Consider the following 22,379-nt stretch of genomic DNA (forward strand, 5'->3'; position numbering starts at 1 on the left):
CAATTCTCATGCCTCAGCCTTCCGAGTAATTGGGATTACAGGTGCCCAGCTCATTTTGTTATTTTTACCATGTTGACCAGGCTGGTCTCGGACTCCTTACTTCAAGTGAGTGACCTGCCCTCCTCGGCATCCCAAAGTGCTGGGATTACAGGCATGAGCCATTGTGCCCAGCTGCCATATTTATGTTAAGCACAATTTAAGATTCACAAATCATGCGTTGTCTGTCAACATTAAATTATTGTGGTTAAATAGAATTTGGGTTTTTTAGTTTTCATTTTTATATGAATATTTGTTTTAGCACTATCAAGAGCCATAAACATAATGAATATATACTTACAGTTATGTTTAATTAAATAAATACAGTAACATCAATACTGAGGGGTGTGGAAGAATTTTTTTAAACTTTTAACTATAACTGTTTGTGCCTCCAGATTGAGAAACATTGGCTTAGCACATGGCAAGTTTTTACTAAATAGTGGCAATTTGTTGTTATAGTTTTAAATAATATGAGTTTTTGGGCCTGCCGTGGTAGCTTACACCTGTAATCCTAATACTTTGGGAGGCCAAGGCAGGCTGATCACTTGAGAACAGGAGTTCAAGACCAGCCTGGCCAACATGGTGAAACGCCATTTCTACTAAAAATACAAAAATTAGCTGGGCATGGTGGCGGGAGCCTGTAATCCCAGCTAACTCAGGAGGCAGAGGCATGAGAATCACTTGCCTCAGGAAGCAGAGGTTGTGCTGAGCCGAGATCATGTCACTGCACTCCAGCTTGGGCAATAGAGTGAGACTCACTTTCAACAAAGAAATAAAATAAAATAAATAAATTTTAAAAATGAGCTTTTGGTAATATACTAGTCCAGACTTGGTTGTTTTCCCATTCCCACACTTTGGCATGCATACATTCCTGCAATTCACACAATTTTCTCTCTCTCCCTGGCCCTCCCACATCCACAGCAACACTTAGCATGGTTGACACTGACTGCCCAGTTGCCTATCCTGTAGACATGGCAGATTCCACACTTTCTTCCTTGTGGTGCTGCCTTCCGTGACAACAGTGTGGATTCATTGTTGTTGTTGTTGTTGTTGCTACTTGCTTTGCTTCTATTGTTTCTGCTCCTCTTGTTCTTTACATATTATGTTCTCTGAGTTTCTACCTTTACCCATCTCTCTCTTGGTTGTATTTTTTTTAATTTTAACTCTTAAATTAACACACAAGAAAATCGACTGTGTATGTTTGTTGTTCTGTGAATTTTGACACATGTATAGGTTTGTTTAACTGCTACCCCAGTGGGATACAGAACCATTCCATTGCTTCAGAATCTTCCTTGTGTTTCTTTTGTAAATTGTACTTGCATCTATTCGTAACTCCTGACAACCACTGACTGACCTATTCTCTGTCATTAAACTTTTGTCTTTGGGATAATGTTATATAAATTGCATTATACCTATGAACTTCTTTAGTATTCCATTTCTATTTTTCTATTTTGTTACTTACTGTAGATTTTTGTATAAATTGTTTTAATGTTAACTAGGGATGACAATATATGTATTTAAAAATTTACAATCTACTTAAAATCAATATTTAACCTCTTCACATTGAGTGTGTCAACCTTACCACCGTATAGACCCATTTGCCTGCCCTGCTTTAAGATATATAGTTGTCTTATGTATTGTACTTATGTGCATTGTAGATCAGACTGTATGAGTTTTGTCTTCATCCATCAAACATATTAAAGAAGTCAGGTAGAGAATATTTATCCAAATATTTACCATTTCTCTTGTTCTTCCTTCATTTCTGATATCTCAGGTTTCCTACTGGTATCGTTTTTCTTCTGTCTGAAAAGCTTTCTTTAGCTGATCTTTTAGAGTATATCTGTTGACAACAGATTTTTTAGTACTTCTTCCTCGAGAGTATCTTTATTTCACCTCGGTGCTGAAGGATATTTTTGCTGGTTATAGAATTCTGTGTTGATAGCTCCTTTCTTTCAGCACTTCTAATGTTGTTATACTTCCTTCTGGCCTCTTGTGATGTTCGATGAGAAATCCAGTCTTTGAAATCTTTTCTCCCCTATAAAGCAATGTGTTGTTTTTCTTTGGTTGTGTTCAGTATTTTTTTTCTTTGTCTTTAGTGTTCAGCAGTTTGGATTTGAAGTGTTGTGGTCTGGACTTCTTTGTGTTTAGCTTGTTTGGAGTTTGCTGAGCTTCTCAAATATGTAGGTGTATGTTTTTTGCCAAATGTAGAAATTGAATTTCAGCCATTATTTTTTCATGTATTTTTTCTGGGCCCCACACTCTTTTTTCTTTCTTCTGAGACTCCTGTGGCATGAATGTTTGACCTTCTCCCATTGTCCCATAGGTCCCCGAGGCTCTATTCATTTTTATTTGAACTATCTTCCAGTTCACCACCTCTCTCCCATGTCATATCCATTCATCCAGTCAAATTTGGTTATTGTATTTTTCAGTTTCAAAATTTGCATTTGGTTCCTCTCTGCATTTTCTGTTTCTTTGCTGAGACTGTATTTCAAGAGTGCTCACCTTTACTTGTTGGAGCATTTTTATTTTTATTTATTTTTTATTTTTGAAACAGGGTCTCACTCTGTCACCCAGGCTGAAGTGCGATGGTGCAATCATGGCTCACTGCAGCCTCAGCCTTCTGGGCTCAAGTGATTCTCTTTCTTTAGCCTCCTGAGAAGCTGAAACTACAGGTTCTTGCCTCCATGCCTAGCTAATTTTTTATTTTTTGTAGAGGCAGTTTCTCCCAGACTGGTCTTGAACTCCTAGGCTCAGACAGTTATCCCGCTTCAGCTCTGAAAAGTGCCCAGCCCAGCATTTTTATTATAGCTGCTTTAAAGTCTTTGTCAGATAATTCCAACAACTCTGCTTCTTAGCAATGGCATCTTGTCTTTTCCCAAGTTTCTTATGCAACTTGAAATTTTCTGGCTGTTCATATGCTGCACAATTTTGGGTTGGATCCTAGACATTTTGATTTTCTTGTTATGAGACTCTGGCTGTTGGTTAAAATCCTACAGGGATGTTGACTTTTTTTATTTTAGTAGGCAGTTTCCTTGGTTGAGTTCAGGGCACAGGTTCCAGCTGCTTTTGAAGGAAGTTTTCAGAGCCTTTGCAGTACTGTCTGGGTCTGTCCCATATGTGCGGTAGCCGGTGGCCAGGCTGGGATGTTGGGTGGTTTTCTGTCCTGTAGTTCAGTTCTCAATGTCTGTGTATACTATTTGGGGTCAGATCCATGCATGCACTTCTCAAAGGAGAATCCAGGACTTCATGAACAACTTTAAGGGGTTGCTTTTCTTTTCTTTTCTTTTTTTTTTTTTTTTTTTGAGACAGAGCAAAACTGTCCCTCAGGCTAGAATGTAGTAACGTAATCTTGGTTCACTGCTTCTCTGCCTCCTGGGTTCCAGCAATTCTCCTGGCTCAGCCTCCTGAGTAGCTGGGACTACAGGCGTGCACCACCACACTCAGCTAATTTTTGTATTTTTAGTAGAGATGGGGTTTCACTATGTTGGCCAGGATGGTCTCAATCTCTTGACCTTGTGATCCTCCCACCTAAGAGGTTGCTTTTCTAAGCTCCTCCCAGTCTGTGGTCTTTCTGGTGAATTATGGGCTGTGAGTCTCCCTTTTTATTTCTCCAGCCTGAAATATAGGATGTTAGTTACCCTACTCTGCTATATACTTCCCATCTATATAGCAATATGGTTTCTTTTCTTTCTTTTTTTTTTTTTTCTTCTGTAGTCCAGTCTAAGTTTGTGGCTTTATTTTTTCTCATCCTTTTATTTTAAAGGTTTTTCTAAAGCTACAGAAAAGTTAACAGTATATTTCCCAGGCATATCTGGTCACCCTTTATTTACTAGATTTACCGATTGTTAACATGTAACCACGTTTGTTTTGCTTTTTTGTTTCTCTTTCTCTCTCTCTCTCTCTCTCTCTGTGTGTGTGTGTGTGTGTATTTATGTACCTTTTCCTCCTGGAACAAATTATATATATATATATATATATATATATATATTTTTTTTTTTTTTTTTTGAGACGGAGTCTCACTGCAACATCCAGGCTGAAGTGCAATGGCAGTGTCTCAGCTCACTGCAAACTCTGCTTCCCGGGTTCAAGCAATTCTCCAGCCTTAGCCTCCCAGGTAACTGGGACTACAGGCATGCACCACCACATCCAACTAATTTTTGTATTTTTAGTAGAGATGAGGTTTCACCATTTTGGTCAGGCAGGTCTCCAACTCCTGACCTCAAGTGATCCATCCACCTTGGCCTCCAAAAGTGCTGAGATTATAGGCGTGAGCCACCACACTGGCCTGTGAATTGTTTAAAGTAAGGTAAGGGTGTCTCCTAAATGCTTCTATATACTTTGGCATCTGTCTCCTAATCTATCTCCTAATATTCTTCTGTGTTGGATGTTTTCCTATATACAACTACAGTGTCATTAGCATATCCAAGAAACTTAACTTCGATATGGTAATATTGACTAATATGGAGTTTCTGTTTAAATTGCTCCCATTTTTTGCCCCAATAAAGTCCTTTGTCACTCTTTTTTGAGGGGATGCTCCAGCAATCAGAGAGTACAGATTGAATTTAATTGTTATACCTCTTTAATTTAAAATACCTCCCCCACTTTTCTTTCCTTTTTTTTTTTTTTTTTTTTGAGATAGAGTCTCTTGGCCAGGCTAGAGTGCAATGGTGCGATCTCTGCTCACTGCAACCTCTGCCTCCCAGGTTCAAGTGATTCTCCTGCCTCAGCCTCCTGAGTAGCTGGGATTATAGGCTCCCATCAGCATGCCTAGTTAATTTTTATATTTTTAGTAGAAATAGGGTTTTGCCATGTTGGCCAGGCTGGTCTCAAACTCCTGACCTCAGGTGATCCACCTGCCTTGGCTTCCCAAAGTGCTAGAATTACAGGTGTGAGCCACCCCAGCTGGCTGGTTTCTTTTTTTCTTGAAGGAATTTTATTTTCTAAGGCAGAAGGCGAAAGGGAAAGAGAGCATTCAACACTCCTCAAATGTTTCTTCATTTTGAGCTCTTTCTTTATACCTGTGGCCTGTTTATTCATCTTCACACACAGGAATCTGTGTCTGTCTATTATTAGAAGTCAGGAAGGATTCTGTCTTAGTCTAGGCCTCTGTTACGCGTTTTTAAGCCTAGATGAAAGACCTTGTTTTACGGTCAGGAGGAGGTAGGAAAGGAGCATGCTTTTTGCCTAACCTGGCCCACCTGGCTGTGTATCAGGTGTGAGCAAGTGTGGCCAAGGGAAATTTCTCCCAGGCAAGAAAGCTTTCCCTGTGACCTCAAAGTCTGGGGGATTCCCAGAGGCTCCACTTCGGTCTGCTGGAGTTTCTCGCAGCTCCCTGCCACAGGGTACCATAGGCAAGGCATTACTTTTCCTTTGCCAAGTCACAGAATGGTTTTTCCCTTGTGTTCCTGTTCTCTGGAATGTATTTGACATCTTTTCCTAGTGTACAGTATTATTAGAGGTCTCCCTCGCATTTTTGGTTTCCATTGATAAATTTGAGAATGATATCAATTATAGGGAACAGAAGGAGTTAAATTAATACCCTCAAGAAAAACTTTTTTGGCTGGGCGTGGTGGCTCACGCCTGTAACTCCAGCACTTTGGGAGGTCGAGGTGGGTGGATTGCTTGACGTCAGGAGTTTGAGACCAGTCTGGCCAACATGGTGAAACCCTGTCTCTACTAAAAATACAAAACAAAACAAAACAAAAAAATAGCCAGGCGTGGTGGCATGCACCTTGTAATCCCAGCTACTGGAAAGGCTGAGGTAGGGGAATTGCTTGAACCAGGGAGGTGGGGGTTGCAGTGAGCTGAAATTATGCCACTGCATTCCAGCCTGGGTGAAAGAGCAAGACTCCATCTCAAAAAAAAAAAAAAAGAAAGAAAAGAAAAGAAAAAAACTCTTCACTATAGTTTTTTCTTTTTCTTTTTTTTTTTTTTTACATTTGTCTTCAAATATTAACAATCTAAGCAAAAGGCATAATAACATAATGACTTTACTACTGCCATTATGGATATAACAAGGCACCAAATGCATCTGAAAATACATAGCAAACTCTCTCCCTTTATACAGAATGTATAGAGGCTGTCATTGAGAGTAGAAAAATTATGAAGTATTATTGGAGTCGGATATTTTGACATATATTTCTTAATCCTTGTGATTCTGTCAGTTTTGTGTTATACTTTACCTTGTTCCATTTTGTCCATTCTGTGTTGGAATGGCACTCGATATCTCAAATTAACATGTGATTGAAGTATAAGCTCCTTCATGAAACCAAATGCAAGTACTTACCAGGAAGCAAGATATCAGTTTCTCTTTGGATGCTCTATTGTCAGGAATCTGAGCTAGTCAGCTGGTTGTTTCACAACCTGTACTCTGAAACCTGTATTTAATTTGCTCTTAATAGACTGTGGTTAGGGGAATTCCCACCTTGGTAGTGCGTGGTCTGCAGAGTGGGAATTCCCCGAGGCTCTCTGGCCTGGGAAATCTTCTGAGGTCATAGTAACTGACAACTGGAATGAATTCCATCAAACCAACAGTGGCAGTACAAGTCTATTAAAAAATAATTTGGCAATCTGTTTCAAAGTTTATGAGGCAGTTATAATCACACTTTGTTAAGGAAATGATACAAAAGAACACTGATAATGGAGGAAAGAATTTATAGACTCATTATGTAGAAATATAGCAACATTGTAAGTATCCAACAATGGGCTATTACTTAATGAATGTCTATTTTATGGAATGACTATTTTGTAACCATTAGAAATTATAACTGGGCCAGGTGCGGTGGCTCATGCCTATAATCTCAGCACTTTGGGAGACCGAGGTGGGCAGATCACCAGGTCAACAGTTCAAGACCAGCCTGACCAACATGGTGAAACCCTGTCTCTACTAAAAATAAAAAATTTGCCGGGCGTGGTGGAGCACACCTGTAATCCCAGCTACTCGGGAGGCTGAGGCAGGAGAATCACTTGAACCCAGGAGGTGGAGGTTGCAGTGAGCTGAGATCGTACCATTGCACGTTGTTATACTGGGGTATTTGGATAATGTTTACTTTTTCCCTTCTCATTATAAACTACTATTAAATAATTTGTATAACTTAAAAAATAGAGTTATTTAGGCCTGGCATGGTGGCTCACACATGTAATCCAGCACTTTGGGAGGCCAAGGTGAGTAGATCACTTGAGGTCAGGAGTTCGTGACCAGCCTGGCCAACATAGTAAAACCCTGTCTCTACTAAAAATACAGAAAATTAGCCAAGCGTGGTGGCAGGCACCTGTAATCCCAGCTACTCGGGAGGCTGAGTTAGGAGAATCGCTTGAACCCAGGAGGTGGAGGTTGCAGTGAGCTGAGATCACACCATTGCACTCCAGCCTGGGCAACAGGAGTGAAGCCCTGTCTGAAAAAAAAAAAAAAAAAAGAAAAAAAAGAAAGAAAAGAAAAAGAAATACCTAAGGTAGGTAGGTATTTGAGAAGAAGTTGAGAGCAGGCAGAATTTTAGCTTAGTTTAAAGGACTTTATTAGAGTCACCCTCTAACTCAGCCGTGGAAGTGATTTTCTCATGAGTTTCCATGTTACCAGTCTCTGGGAGTGTTTAGTGAAAGATTAACCGTCCTGTTGCCAGGGATGTTATAAGATGGGAAGGAACTACAAGGTGATTGCATGATTCTTGCAGGTCTAAAATTTTGTTATTCTAAGGCATTTGTTTTGTCTTGCCTGTCTGCCTGCCCTCTTCCCTCCCTCCCTGTTTCCCTCCCTCCTTACTTCCCTTCCTCCCTTCTGTGTGTTTTGACAGCTGTACCCATTTGCGTGAATTTGTATGACCTTTAGAACATTTCCATCATCCCAGGAAGTTTCCTCATGTCCTTTTCTAGTCAAGCACCCCAGAGGCAACTGCTTTCTGAGGTCTATCCTGTAGGCTAGGTTTATCCTTATATTTCATATGAATGGAATCATAAAGCATATAATGATTGTTGTTTTCTTATTTTAGCCAGCCAAAATTCTTTTGAGATTTAGACAGCTGTGACATGGATGAGTAGCTCATTCTTTCTATTGCTGAATAGTAGTCCATTGAACAGATACACCCCAATTCGCTTTTCCATTCTCTTAATGATAGATACTTGGGTTGTTCCTAGTTTGGGGCCCTCATGAATAAGGTTGCTATGTATATTTTTTACAGGTTTTTTTTTTTTTTTTGAGAAATAGGCTTTTATTTCTATTTAGTACATACCCAGGAGTGGGCTGGGCACGGTAGCTCACACCTGTAATCCCACCACACTGGGAGGCCAAGGCAGGTGGATCACCTGAGGTTAAGAGTTCAAGACCAGCCTGGCCAATGTGGGGAAACTCCATCTCTACTAAAAATACAAAAATTAGCCAGGCACAGTGGTGTGTATCTGTAATCCCAGCTACTCAGGAAGCTGACACAAGAGAATCGCTTGAACTCACAGGTGGAGGTTGTGATGAGCCAAGATCGTGCCACTACACTCCAGCACTGGGGTGATAGAGCAAGACTCCACCTCAAAAAGAAAACCCAAAAACCTATGAGTGAAATTTCTGGGTAAAATGGTAGCAATATGGTTAACTCGATTATAATTGACGAACACTTGTATAGAGCCCTTTGTGCCATATTTTCCCCCAACAATTAGTATGGTCAGTCTTTAGCTTTCACCTTGTAGTGGGTCTCAAGCAGTATCTCATCGTGGTTGAAATTTGCATTCCCCTAATGGCTAACAATATTTGAACTGTTTTTCATGTGTTTATTGGCCATTTGTATATCTTCTTCTGTAAAACATCTGTTCAGATCTTTTGTCTATTTTTAAATTTGGTTTTTTTAATTGTTAATATGTAGGAGATCTTTATATATTTTAATACAAATACTATGTCAGATAAATGTTTTATATATATATATATATATATATATATATATATAGTTATAGTATCTTTGGATGAGCAGAAAATTTCTATTTTAATGACATCAGATTGACCAATTTCTTTTCTTTTGTAGATAAACTTTTTACGGGCTGTCCAAGAAATGTTTGCCTAACTACTCCAGGCTGTGACATTTTTCTCTTATTTTTTTTTTTCTTTTAGAAGCTTTAACAGTTCTAGGTTTTACAGTTAAGTCTATGAATCAAAAGCAATTTTTTTGGTATGGAGAGAAAAAAAGGTTGAGGGTATATTTCCTCATACATATATCCAGTTTTTCCAGCGACATTTGTTGAAAAGACTTTTCTTTCACTATTTGATTGACTGTGTTGTTGATACCTTTGGTGAGAGTTGAGTACGTGCACATGCACGCGTGAGTACACACACACACACACACACACACACACACACACCCCTCTATCTGGATCTGTTTTGTTCCATCGATCTGTTTGTCCTTATTCCGGTATCAGACTGTCTTGATTACTATATATTTATAATAAATTGTGAATTTTGGTAACATAGTACCTCCAACTTTGTTTTTCTTTGTCAGGATTATTCTGGCTATTCTAAATAATTTTCTCTCTGAATTTTAAGATTGGCTTGCAGGTTTCATTTTAAAAGCCTGCTAGAATTTTGATTAGGATTGCAGTCAATCTATAAAATTCTATACAATATCTGTCAATTGAAATAAATGAATCAATGTTTTTAAAATATTGTATTCTCTCATATAAATGGCCCACCAATTTATGAAAAAATGCTCAACATCAGTAATCATCAAATAAAAACCATAATGAGATATTATTTCACCCCAGTTAGGATGGCTAATACCAAAACAAACAAACAGAAAACAAAAAAAAAAAATGAGGATGAGGATATGTGGAGATAAAAAGGAACTCTTACATGCTGTTAGTGAGTATGTGAACTAGTACAGCTACTATGGAGAACAGCGTGGGAGTTCCTCAGAAAACTACAGATAGAACTACCATATTGGCCAGGTGTGGTGGCTCACGTCTGTAATCCTATCACTTTCGGAGTCCAAGACAGGTGAATCACCTGAGGTCAGGAGTTTGAGACCAGCCTGGCCAACATGGTGAAACTCTGTCTCTACTAAAAATACAAAAATTAGCCAGGCATGGTGGTGGGTGCCTATAATCTCAGCTACTTGGGAGGCTGAGGCAGGAGAATTGCTTGAACCTGGGAGATGTAGGTTACAGTGAGCTGATATCACGCCACTGCACTCCAGCCTGGAAAACGAGCAAGCCTATGTCTCAAAAAAAACGAACTACCATATGATCCAAGGAATCCTGCCCACTGGGCATTGATCAAAAGGAAAGAAAATGAGTATAACAAAGAGACACCTGCACCCCCATGTTTATTGCAGCACTATTTACAGTAGCCAAAATATGGAATCAATGTAGGTGATCAAGAACAGTTGAATGGATAAAGAAAAGATGGTGTACATACACCATAAAATACTCTCAGCCATAAAGAGAATGAAATCCTGTCATTCATGGCAACATGGATGGAACTGGAGGACATTAAGTGAAATAAGCCAGGAACAGAAAGTTAAACACCGTGTGTTCTTTTGCAGTTTGGAAGCTAAAAAAGTTGATGTCATAGAAGTAAAAAGTAAAGCAGAGGATACGAGAGACTGGGTTGGATAGAGGAGAAGGGAGGGATGGGGAGAGATTTGTTAAAGGATACAGAATCACTGCTAGATAGGAGGAATAAGTTCTGGAGTTCTGCACCACCGTAGGATGACTATAGTTAACAATAATATACTCTATAGTTTCAATAGCTAGAAGGAGGATATTGAATGTTCCCAACACAAAGAAATGAGAAATGTTTGAGATGATGGATATGCTAATTACCCTGCTGTTATCACTCTACAGTATATGATTTGAAACATCACTATTCCTGAAACACTGGGTTTGGAAAAAAAAAAAAAAAAAAAAAAAAGAAAAAAAAGAAAGAAAAAAAGGAGGGAGGGAGGGAAGGGAAGGGAAGGAAGGAAGGAAGGAAGGAAGGAAGGAAGGAAGGAAGGAAGGAAGGAAGGAAGGAAGGAAAGAAAAAGAAAAATTATTGAATATCTACAATTATTTGTCAATTAAAAATTTAAAAATATTGAGCTTTTCAATCCATGAATATAGTGTAGCTCTCCATCTGTTTAGACCTTCTTTCATTTCTCCCAAAAACGTTTTATAGTTTTTACTGTAGAGCTCTTACATATCTCCAGTTAGATTTATTTCTAAGTATGTAATATGGCTTTTGATGCCATTATAATGAATTTTTTAACTTTTATTTTTCTCCATTGTTTATCACTGCTATATAGAAATAGATTGCATTTTACTATTGACTTTATATATGTAAATTTATTAGATTTATTTCCTAGTTCTTGTAGTTATTAAATAGACTTTATAGTTTTCTGTATATACAATCATGTCATCTGCAAGTACAGCTTTACAGCTTCCTTTCTTACCTTTTTACTCCCCCTGCCCCCCGTCTTATTGAACAATGTGGGACTTCTAATAAAATATTCAGCAGATGTTGTCAGAGCAGATATCCTTGCCTTGTTCCTGATCTTAGAGAAAAAGTGTTCCATGTTTCACCTTTAAGTATGATATTAGCTCTGAGAGTGTGTTTTTGTTTGTTTTTGAGACAGAGTCTCTCTCTGTTGCGAGGGTGGAATGCAGTGGTGTGATCTCAGCTCACTGCAACCTCTGCCTCCCGGTTTCAAGTGATTCTTCTGTCTCAGCCTCCTGAATAGCGGAGACTACAGGCAAGTACCACCACACCTGGCTAATTTTTGTATTTTTAGTAGAGCCAGGGTTTCACCATGTTGGCCAGGATGGTATTGATCTCTTGACCTCATGATCCACCCACCTCAGCCTCCTAGAGTGCTGTGATTACAGGCATAAGCCATTGCACCTTGCCGAGCTCTGAGTGTTTTTTAAATAGATGTCCTTTCTCAGGCCGAAGAAATTCCCTTTCATTTCTATTTTGCTGAGAATTTGTATCATGAATGGACACAGAATTTTGTCATATCCTTTTTCTGCATTTGAGATGATCATACTAATACCTCCTTGAGTCTGCTCATTGATTTTACATCTTTCTTCTTTGCTAATAAATGCATTTAGAACAATCAACTTCTTCCTAAGTACTGCTTTAGTAGCATCCTCAAAACTTTTATGCTACATTGTTGTCTTGTTCTATTCAAGCTGCTATAATAAAATGCCACCAACTGGGTGGCTTATAAATAACAGAAATTCTCACAGTTATGGAGGCTGAGAAGTCAAGATCAAGCACTCCAGGTCTGGTGTCTGGTGAGGGTCTGTTTCCTGATTCATAGACAGGTGCCTTTGTTGTAACTTCACATGGTGGAATAAATGAGAGAGTGCTCTAGGAAATTTTTTATAAGGTCATAAACCTCATTCATGGAATGGAATTCATTCATTCATATGGGCTTTACTCTTATCACCATTCACCTCCGCAAGGCTCCACATCCAAATATCATCACATTGGTGATTAGGCTTCAACATAATATTGAAGGCACACAAACATCCTGTCTATCACAGCTGTCATTCTTAACTCATTTCAGTATATTTTCTGCTTTCTCTTGTGATTTCATCTTTGCCTTGTGGGGAAACCAGGGGTGTTTCCTTAATTTTTGAATATTACAGAATTTCCCCTTTTCGACATGTGTCCTTTCATCATGATGAAAACTTTCTTTAATATCTGATAATCCTCCTTTGCTAGAAGTCTGTCTGGTCTGATACTAATATGGCTTTGCCAACTTTCTTATGCAAACACTATGCTTTATAGTGAGTTTCATATCAAAGTATATAGTTGTATCATCTTTTTGTCAAGTCTTGCTTGATATCCTTTGTCTTTTAATTGAAAATTTTAGTCCATTTACATTAATGTGACTGTTGACATAGCTGAATTTAAGCATGCCAGATAGTTATTGTGTTTCTATTCTTTTTGTCCGTCTTTTGTTCCTCTTTACCTCTTTTCTTGAATCATACATTTTTAGTATTTAATTTTATTTCTTCTGTTAATTTTTATTTTAAAACTATACCCCTTGATAGGGTGTGTGTGTGTGTATGTGTGTGTGTGTGTGTGTGTGTGTGTGTGTTTCCTTGGTTTCTTTTTTAATATATTGCTTTAGAGCTGAGTTGTTAGATATGTGTGGCCATTTAAATTTTAATTCATTGAAATATGAGAGAATTCAAATATGTTTTGATTATTGTGTGGAAAATGAATTAAAATGAATCAGGACTAGAAACAAAGATAAGTTAGGATATTGTTGTTTTTTTGTTTGTTTGTTTCCAAGATGGAGTCTTGGTCTGTCGCCCAGGCTGGAGTACAGTGGCACAATCTTAGCTCACTGCAACCTCCACCTACCTGATGTAAGCAATTCTCCTTCCTCAGCCTCAGCCTCCTGAGTAGCTGGGATTACAGGTGCCCACCACCATGCCTGGCTAATTTTTGTATTTTTAGTAGGAACAGGGTTTCACCATGTTGGCCAGGCTGGTCTCGAACTTCTTACCTCGTGATCCGCCCGCCTCGGCCTCCCAAAGTGCTGGGATTACAGGTGTGAGCCACCAACCCTGGCTAGGACATGGTTTTTAAAACACTGGCAAATTAGTAACAGAGTTTAAGAGAAATGATAGAATTGAGAGATATTGGGGAGGCAGAATCAATAAGAGGTGGCTAACAAATAGAATATCAGATAAAGAACAGTGAGGGAGAAGTCCAAGTGACTCTTAAGATCTCTAGCTTGGGCAAGAAAATGAATGATGATAACATTAATTGAGACAGGGAATATAGGAGGGAAGTCAAATTAGGAGAAAGTTAAAGAGTTTAATTTTAGAAATCTTGAGGTCATATGTTGCTATTTCAAGGTAGCAATTGGTAGTAGGCAATTGGGTCAAGAATTTTGGAGAGCTATCTAGAGCAGACTTTTTTAAATTTTTTATTTAAATATTGACGAAACAAAAGGTAAAAGGTATGTAAAATCACCATGGTAATATTATCGAGTAACAATGCAAAACTTGAGTATCGTCTGCATTTAAGAGAAAACTCTAGATGGAGCTTCTGGATAAATTAGAAGAAAATTGGGAGACACTATGTTATTGAATACAAGGGACTAGAAAGTACTGAATGAATCGTTAAATGACAATTTATTGCAAAAAATTTTGTAGGCAGGTGTTACATAGATAATATTTGACAAATTTGGCTTGGATCCACTTTTCTAAGAAGCAGCAAAATACTGTGAAAATTATACAGTGCTTTTATGTTGTAGGCTCCATTCATTCATTGCCCTTTTTTGGGACAGAGTCTCACTTTGTCCCCCAGGCTGGAGTGCAGTAACACGATCCCAGCTCACTGTAATCTGTGCCTCCTGGGTTCAAGTGATTCTCCTGCCTTACCCTCCTGAATAGCTGGGACTATAGGCGCCCACCACCATGACTGGCTCATTTTTATATTTTTAGTAGAGATGGAGTTTCACCATGTTGGCCAAGGGTTCAAGTGATTCTCCTGCCTCACCCTCCCAAATAGCTGGGACTGTAGGTGCCCATCACCACACCTGGCTCATTTTTATATTTTTAGTAGAGATGGAGTTTCACCATGTTGGCCAGACTAGTCTCAAACTCCTGACCTCAGCTGATCCGCCCCCCTCAGCCTCCCAAAGTGCTGGGATTGCAGGTGTGGGCCACTGCGTCCAGCCCATTCATTGTCTTTACCTTTTCATATTGATTTTATCTTGCTGTATACAAGGCATTCTCCTAGGAGTGGGAGAAATAAGGAAGAATAAAAATTAGTTTATATCATAATCTTTCTGTTAAAGACAAGTAAACAAATCAATAGAATATAACTATAGGGTCTATAAGTAAGAGGTTTGTAGGAAGTGCTACAGAAAGCAAGAAGCAGGAATGCCCAACTCTTCTGTGCCTTTTGGGTATGATTCTTTTTACATGGGTTGCCTTTTTCCTGCTTTTTAACACACACAGGCTTTGGAACTCAGCTCACACATCATTCTGGAAACTTTATTTGATTTCCTTGTTTGCTTTACTTAATGCTTTAAGAAAAATGGTTATTCGTATTGAACAACACATCTCCAAATCTGTCACTATAAAAATAGGGAAAAAGGAGAGAGAAGGGAGGGAAAAAAACCAAAATGAAAAATATAATAATTATGCATCCCTTGACAGGGATACATTCTGAGAAATGTGTCGTTAGGTAATTTTATCACTGTGTGATCATCATGGAGTATACTTACACAAGCCTAGATGGTAAAGCCTGCTACACACCTAGGCTACATGTATGGTATAGTCTATTCCCCCTAGGCTGAAAACCTGTACAGCATGTTATTGCATGTAAGCAGTTGTAGCAAGATGATAAATATGGCTGGGTATAGTGGCACGCCTGTAATTCCAGCCCTTTGGAAGCCCAAAGCTAGTGGATCATTTGAGATCAGGAGTTCGAGACCAGCCCAGTCAACATGGTGAAACCCCATCTCTACTAAAAATACAAAAATTATCCAGGCGGTGGTAGAGTGCACCTGTAATCCCAGCTATTGGGAGGCTGAGGCAGGAGAATCCCTTGAACTCGAGAGGAGGAGGTTGTGGTGAGTCACTATTACATCACAGCCTGGGCAACAAGAGGGAGACTCCATCTAAAAAAAAAGAAAAGAGAAAAAAAGCCAAGTGCAGTGTCTCACGCCTGTAATCCCAGCACTTTTGGATGCCAAGGCGGGCAGATCACCTGAGGTCAGGAGTTCAAGACCAGCCTGACCAACATGGAGAAACCCCGTGTCAGAATTAGCCGGGTGTGGTAGCAGGTGCCTGTAATCCCAGCTACTTAGGAGACTGAGGCAAGAGAATCCCTTGAACTCGCGAGGAGGAGGTTGTGGTGAGCCGCTATCACACCACTGCACTCCAGCCTGGGCAACAAGAGTGAGACTCCATCTTAAAAAAAAAAAAAAAAAATATGGTAAATACTTCTGTATCCAAACTAAAAAAGGTACAGTAAAAATACAGTATTGTAACTTATAATACTGTACCACTTATGGGACCACTGTTGTATATGTAGTCAGTCATTGACTAGAATGTCATATTGCGGCGTATGACTATATATGCCCACTGTAAGAAATTCGGGCCGGGCACAGTGGCTCATGGCTGTAATCCTAACAATTTGAGAGTCTGAGGCAGGAGGATCTCTTGAGGTAAGAAATTTGAGACCAGCCTGGGTGACAGAGCAGGGACTTATCTCTACAAAAAAATTTAATCAATTCCCTGGGAGTGGTGGCACATGCCTATAGTCTCAGGTACTCAGGAGGTTGAGATGGGAGGATTGCTATAGCCTAGTGATTGAAGACTGCAGTGAGCTATCACAGTCCCCTGTATCCAGCCTGGGTGACAGAGCAAGATCCTGTCTCTGAAAAAAACAGAAAGAAAGAAATTCAAACAATACAGGAAAATGCAAGGAAGAAGGCAGCAGTCACACAGGATCTCACCATCTAGCAGTAATCATGATTAGGATTAGATTAATATTATCCACATGTATCCCTATAGGTTTGTAGATATTAAAAGATGGATACAAATAATTTCACATAGTTAGGATCATACTATATATGCTATTTTAAAAGTTGTGAAGGGCTCAATTTCACTTTTAAAAAATTAGAGTTAAAAAAGAGGGCTGGGAGCAGTAGAGATGGAGTTTCACCATGTTGGCCAAGGGTTCAAGCAGTTATCCTGCCTCACCCTCCCGAATAGCTGGGACTGTAGGTGGCCACCTACAGATTACGTCTGTCATCCCAACACTTTGGGAGGCTGAGACGGGTGGATCACCTGAGGTCAGAAGTTCGAGACCAGCCTGACCAACATGGAGAAACCCTGTCTCTACTAAAAATACAAAATTAGTCAGGCATGGTGTCTCATGCCTGTAATCCCAGTTAATCAGGAGGCTGAGGCAGGAGAATCACTTGAACCCGGGAGGCGGAGGTTGCGTTGAGCTGAGATAGCACCATTGCACTCCAGCCTGGGCAACAAGAGTGAAACTCCATCCCCCCCCAAAAAAAAAGAGAGAGATGAATTTCACATCAAGGATTCTTTACAAGAGATAGTAATTACTAATAGATCCCTCAAGCTTAACAAAAAACACGGAAGTTTTGGTGATTTTAAAAGGCTGCAAATGTCTAGATGATTAACTTTTCAACTGCTCGATATGCTTTGCTATGAGAGATGAAGAATTTAGTACTATCAAATTCTTTTCACCTTCCTTCCCTACTCCCAACCACTGACTAATTTTTCATTTGGAATTACATTGTTACTGTCGTGACATTTCTATACCTTTCTGTTATCTAATCCATGTATTTTACTCTTAGTTCAGTATTTAAATGGATTCAGTTCTCTCCATTATCTCTTTATTTATATCTTGACTGGCTAGATTTATTCATCATGTAGTTTTCTCAAAAAGGACGCAGGTAGTCCCTAATGTCTACTGTATTGTCTAGTTTTTTTGTTTTTGTTTTTGAGACAGAGTCTCACTGTGTCACCCAGACTGGAATGCAGTGGCGCGATCTTGACTCACTGCAACCTCTGCCTCCCGGGGTCAAGCGATTCTCCTGCCTCAGCCTTCCGAGTAGCTGGGATTACATGTGCCCACCCCCAGGCTGGTCTTAAACTGGCCAGGCTGATCTTAAACTCCTGACCTCAGGCAATCCCCCCGCCTTGGCCTCCCAAAGTGTGGGATTACAGGCATGAGCCACCTCACTTGGCCTGTCTGTTCCTTTATACTTGAATGACAGCTTGGCTAGGCATAAATTTGGTGGGTAATGCTTTCTTTCCTCTGATCATGGCATTTCTCCTGTCTCCTGGAATTGTGTTCAATCACTTTTCTTCTTTACTGCTCCTTTTTTTTTTTTTCCTTTTAGAATCAGAATTGCAGTTTTCAAAGAATCGACATGAGTTCTGTACATTTTCAGTTACTGCATGTGAGATAATTATTGCTAGGAAGAACAACCACAGCTGTGATACTGTGATGTGAACCAGGGCATTTTAGGGATATTAATTATGTATCTTTCCTTTCTAGAAATAATTGACGACCTTGCCAACCTAGTGGAGAACACAGATGAGAAACTTCGCACTGAAACCAGGCGTGTAAACATGGTGGACCGAAAGTCAGCCTCTTGTGGTACGTTAGTCAACAGGTTATCAAAAGTCAGCCTCTTGGTAGCTACGTTATGGCTCTGTTTCTGCCACAGCTTGTGGATTTACTCTGCTCTGAGTTTCCTGTGTTTGTCTAATTACTGCAGGGATTTGGTTGCTCTTCTGATATAGGCAGTGCCACTTGATGAAGCACTGAAAGTGCTAAAAGATGGTTCAATCTTGTCAAAATGAAATGAATGGTGTGGAGTTCAGAGGGCGTATCATTCATTGTAATTTTTTTTTTTTTTTTTAATTTAAAAGAGCCCTTTCTGTGTGCTTACAGAGATTAATGGTTTGGGAAATTGTATAACATTATACTGGTTGGTGGGTTTCAAAGGGGATCTCACTTCCTTTTGTGCCGTCTGGAAATAACCACAGGCTTCACTGAGTTCAAATCCTGTGTTTTGCGATGGCATCTTTGTCAGCTCACTTTACCTCTTGATACCTTCTATGTAAAATGGGGATTCATATGCCAAGATAAGAATGGCATGAAGAACTTGCTTAAAATACTGATTCTGAGGCCCTCCCCTAGGGATTCTGATTGAGTGGGTCTAGGGCGGAGTTCAAGAATGTTTGTTGTTGAACAAGTACACCAAGCAGTTCTGCTGCAGGTACTTGTTCTGCAGAAATTCCGATGCAGACTTTTGTGAGGTTTAAATTGTGTATTGCCCGTGCGCAGTGCCTTGCCCAAAGGTAAGTGGCGATAAATGATGGTAACAGCGGTAGTAATCACAGTGATGGTTTTTTGGTGCTTCGTCTCACAAAGGTGCACCAAGTTTATAAAGCTGACATACCTATGAAACATAGAATTACAGGCCATATGCAGGGGCTCAGGAGTTTGAGACCAGCCTGGGCAACATAGCAAGACCTCTGTCTCTGTAAAAGATTTAAAAATCAGCAGCCTGGGCAACATGGTGAGACCCATTCTCTACTAAAGATACAAAGAAATAGCCAGATGTTATGGCATGCACCTGCAGTCTCAGCTACTTAGGAGACTGAGGAGGGAGGATCTCTTGAGCCCTGAGGGTAGAGGTTGCAGTGAGCTGAGATCTTGCCACTGCACTCCAACCTGGGTGACAGAGCAAGACATTATCTCAAAATTAATTAATTCAAAAAATTAGCCAGGCATGATGGTACGTGCCTGTAGTCCTTGCTACTCAGGAGGCTGAAACAGGAGGATCACTTGAGACTAGGAGGTTGAGGCTGCAGTGAGCTGTGATCGTGCTACTACTGCACTCGAAGTTTATTGTACTGTCTGTTCCTAGGTGACAGAGTGAAACTTTGTCTCTAAAAAAAAAAAAAAAAGAATTACAATAGCTATTAAAACAAACAAAATACTAGAGATCTGAGCACATACTTTGCCAAACTTTCAGCCTTTTTAATATGAAAAATATAATGGATGCTCCCAATCTGCCCACCTTAGAAGCTCTGTGCAAGGGTCCCTGAGGTGTGCAGCTTCAGAAGCATCACCTTCCCTGCCTGTTTTTGCTTATAAGAAAGAAGGCTAGCCAGGCACAGTGGCACATGCCTGTAGTCCCAGTTACTCAGTAGGCCGAGGTGGGAGGATCGCTTGAGCCCAGAAGTTCTGGACTATAGTACACTATGCCAATCGGATGTCCACACTAGGTTTGGCATCAAATAGGGACCTCTCAGGAGCGGGGGACCACCAGGTTGCCTAAGGAGGGGTGAACCGTCCCAGGTTGGAAATGGAGCAGGTCAAAACTCCTGTGCTGATCAGAGCCTGTGAATAGCCACTACACTCCAGCCTGGGCAACATAGCGAGACCCCATCTCTAAAAAGAAAGAAAAGAAAAAAAGAAAGAAGGCTGGAACAATTGGATAATAGAGGGTCAGGCACACAGAGACTCTGGAAACTGAGAGGAAGTGGAGCCCCAGGGGGCCTACTTGAGACCCTTTATCACCACTGTCCTGCCGGAGTGCCAGACCATCCCACCCTGTGCTTCTGCTCCTCAATTTTGCTTTATCAATCTTCTCGAATAACTGCAGGCCACAGGGACTTTGTTATCTATGCTAGATCCTGAAACTTGAAAGATGAGAGCTATGAGTTCGCTCCCACCTCTGTCTTATTATCTGGGCCTAAGTTTCCTTATTATAAGAAAGTGGATAACTTGGTTGTCAAAATTCAGTTGTATGGACGATATAAGGTGTGTAGTGCTGGTCATCTTCCCCAGCTTTCCATATGTATGTGAGAGGTGCCAGAGCGTATGTCATGAGAGTGGGCTCTGGAGCCTGGCCTCACACCCAGGCTTCTCTCACTAGCTGCATGACCTTGGGAAAGTCCAGACTCCCCTTTGCCTCAATTTTCCCATCTTTAAAATGGGGATAATAAAGATACAGACCTCCAAGGATTGTTATGAGAAATAAATGAGTGTATGCATATAATATATATGTGTGTATATGCGTATATAATATATATGTGTATGTATGTATATGTGGTTATATACGTATACATTAGGTTGGTGCAAAAGTAATTGTGGTTTTTGTCATTACTGCAATGACTTTTGCACCATCCTAATACGTATATCACTTAGAACCATGTTTGGTACATTGCATGCGGTGAGCAATTAATGGTATTAAGCTCTTGTTATTATATTTCTAAAGCAGGAAGACAAATAATGTTATATACATTTTTGTTATCACCAATTATGTTGCTAGTTTGGAATGAATATATTCATAGACATGTTGGTATGTTTTGTGTTTGCAACATGGTAACTCCACACATGTCACTTATGAAGTCATAATGAATGCAAAACATTTCCTATACTGTCGCCAATTTTTCATTTTATGTTATTATCTGGTATGTAGTATTTTTGCCCAGAAGTATCATAATGTCTTCTGAGCTGGACTCTTAAGTGTTTTTTTGAAAATAGAAAAAAAAAATTACCAGGCATGGTGGCTCATGCCTGTAATCCCAGCACTTTGGAAGGCCAAGGCAGGTGGATCACGAGGTCAGGAAATTGAGACAGTCTTGGCCAACTTGGTGAAACCCCGTCTGTACTAAAAATACAAAAGTTATTTGGGCATGGTGGCACATGCCTATAATCCCAGCTACTTGAAAGGCTGAGGCACAAAGATTGCTTGAACTGGGGAGGCAGAGGTTGCAGTGAGCTGAGGTTGTGCCACTGCACTCCATCCTGGTAACAGAGTAAGACTCTGTCCCCCCCCCAAAAAAAAAGAAAAAGAAAAAGAAAAGAAAAGAAAATTTAGGGACTCCCAGAAGTACTAAAATACATTTTGAAAACTTGTGTCTATATTTTAAAATAAGTTAACTATATACGTTTATCTCATGCCTCATTTTATTTAATTATATATATATATATTATCAGTCACAGAATTGTATGTAATGATTCAGAAGGGAGAAGTTCATCAGTACAGCAGTGTTAAATAGATACTGAAGAAAGAAAATTCTTCATTCTTCTTCTTTTTTTTTGAGACAGAGTCTCACTCTGTCACCCAGGCTGGAGTGCAGTGGCACGATCTCAGCTCACCACAACCTCCACTTTCCAGGTTCAAGTGATTCCCCTGCCTCAGCCTCCCGAGTAGCAAGATCATGTGTATACTTTGGTATTTCACTTATTTAGGGTAATGTCTTCAAGATTCATCCGTGTTGTAGCATGTATCAGAATTTCATTCCTTTTTAAGGCTGAATAATATTCCATTTTATGTAGATATCACATTTTGTTTATCCATTTGTCAGTGGACACAGGTTGTTTCACCTTTTGGCTATTGCGAATAATGCCACCGTAAATGTTGCTGTACAAATATCTATTCAAGTCCTACCTTTTTTGTGCATATAGCCAGAAGTGGAATTGCTGGATAAAATGGTAAGTCAGTGTTTAAATGTTTTAGGAACCTTCGTACTAGCCTGGTTTTGTTTTGCTTTCAGCCTCTAAAGCCTTAGGTGCTTTCCAGTATTTTCGTTAATTTTTTTTTTTTTTAAAGATGGAGTCTCACTCTGTCGCTCAGGCAGGAGTGCAGTGGCTTGATCTAGGCTCACTGGAACCTCCACTTCCCCCTGCAACCTTCACTTCCTGGGTTCAAGCAATTCTCTTTCCCCAGCCTATTGAGTAGCTGGAAAATTACAGGTGCCTGCCACCACACCTGGCTAATTTTTGTATTTTTAGTAGAGACAGGGTTTCACCATGTTGGTCAGGCTGGTCTTGAACTCCTGACCTTGTGATCCACCTG

The 22,379-nt window shown here is 39.8% G+C and overlaps 1 protein-coding gene across 2 annotated transcripts in view; it reads left to right on the top strand.

Moving 5' to 3' along the window:
• STX8 (syntaxin 8) overlaps window positions 1–22,379 on the top strand; it is a 314,660-nt gene that overhangs the window by 171,727 nt on the left and 120,554 nt on the right. For both annotated transcript variants that reach the window (XM_032280297.1, XM_032280296.1), the window contains exon 7: window positions 18,056–18,157. In XM_032280297.1, coding sequence (XP_032136188.1) covers window positions 18,056–18,157 — 102 coding nt within the window. The remainder of the gene's footprint in view (window positions 1–18,055; window positions 18,158–22,379) is intronic.

This window comes from Sapajus apella, unplaced genomic scaffold, assembly GCF_009761245.1.
Source record: "Sapajus apella isolate SASKATOON/1434 unplaced genomic scaffold, GSC_monkey_1.0 scaffold12, whole genome shotgun sequence".
Taxonomy (NCBI): domain Eukaryota; kingdom Metazoa; phylum Chordata; class Mammalia; order Primates; family Cebidae; genus Sapajus; species Sapajus apella.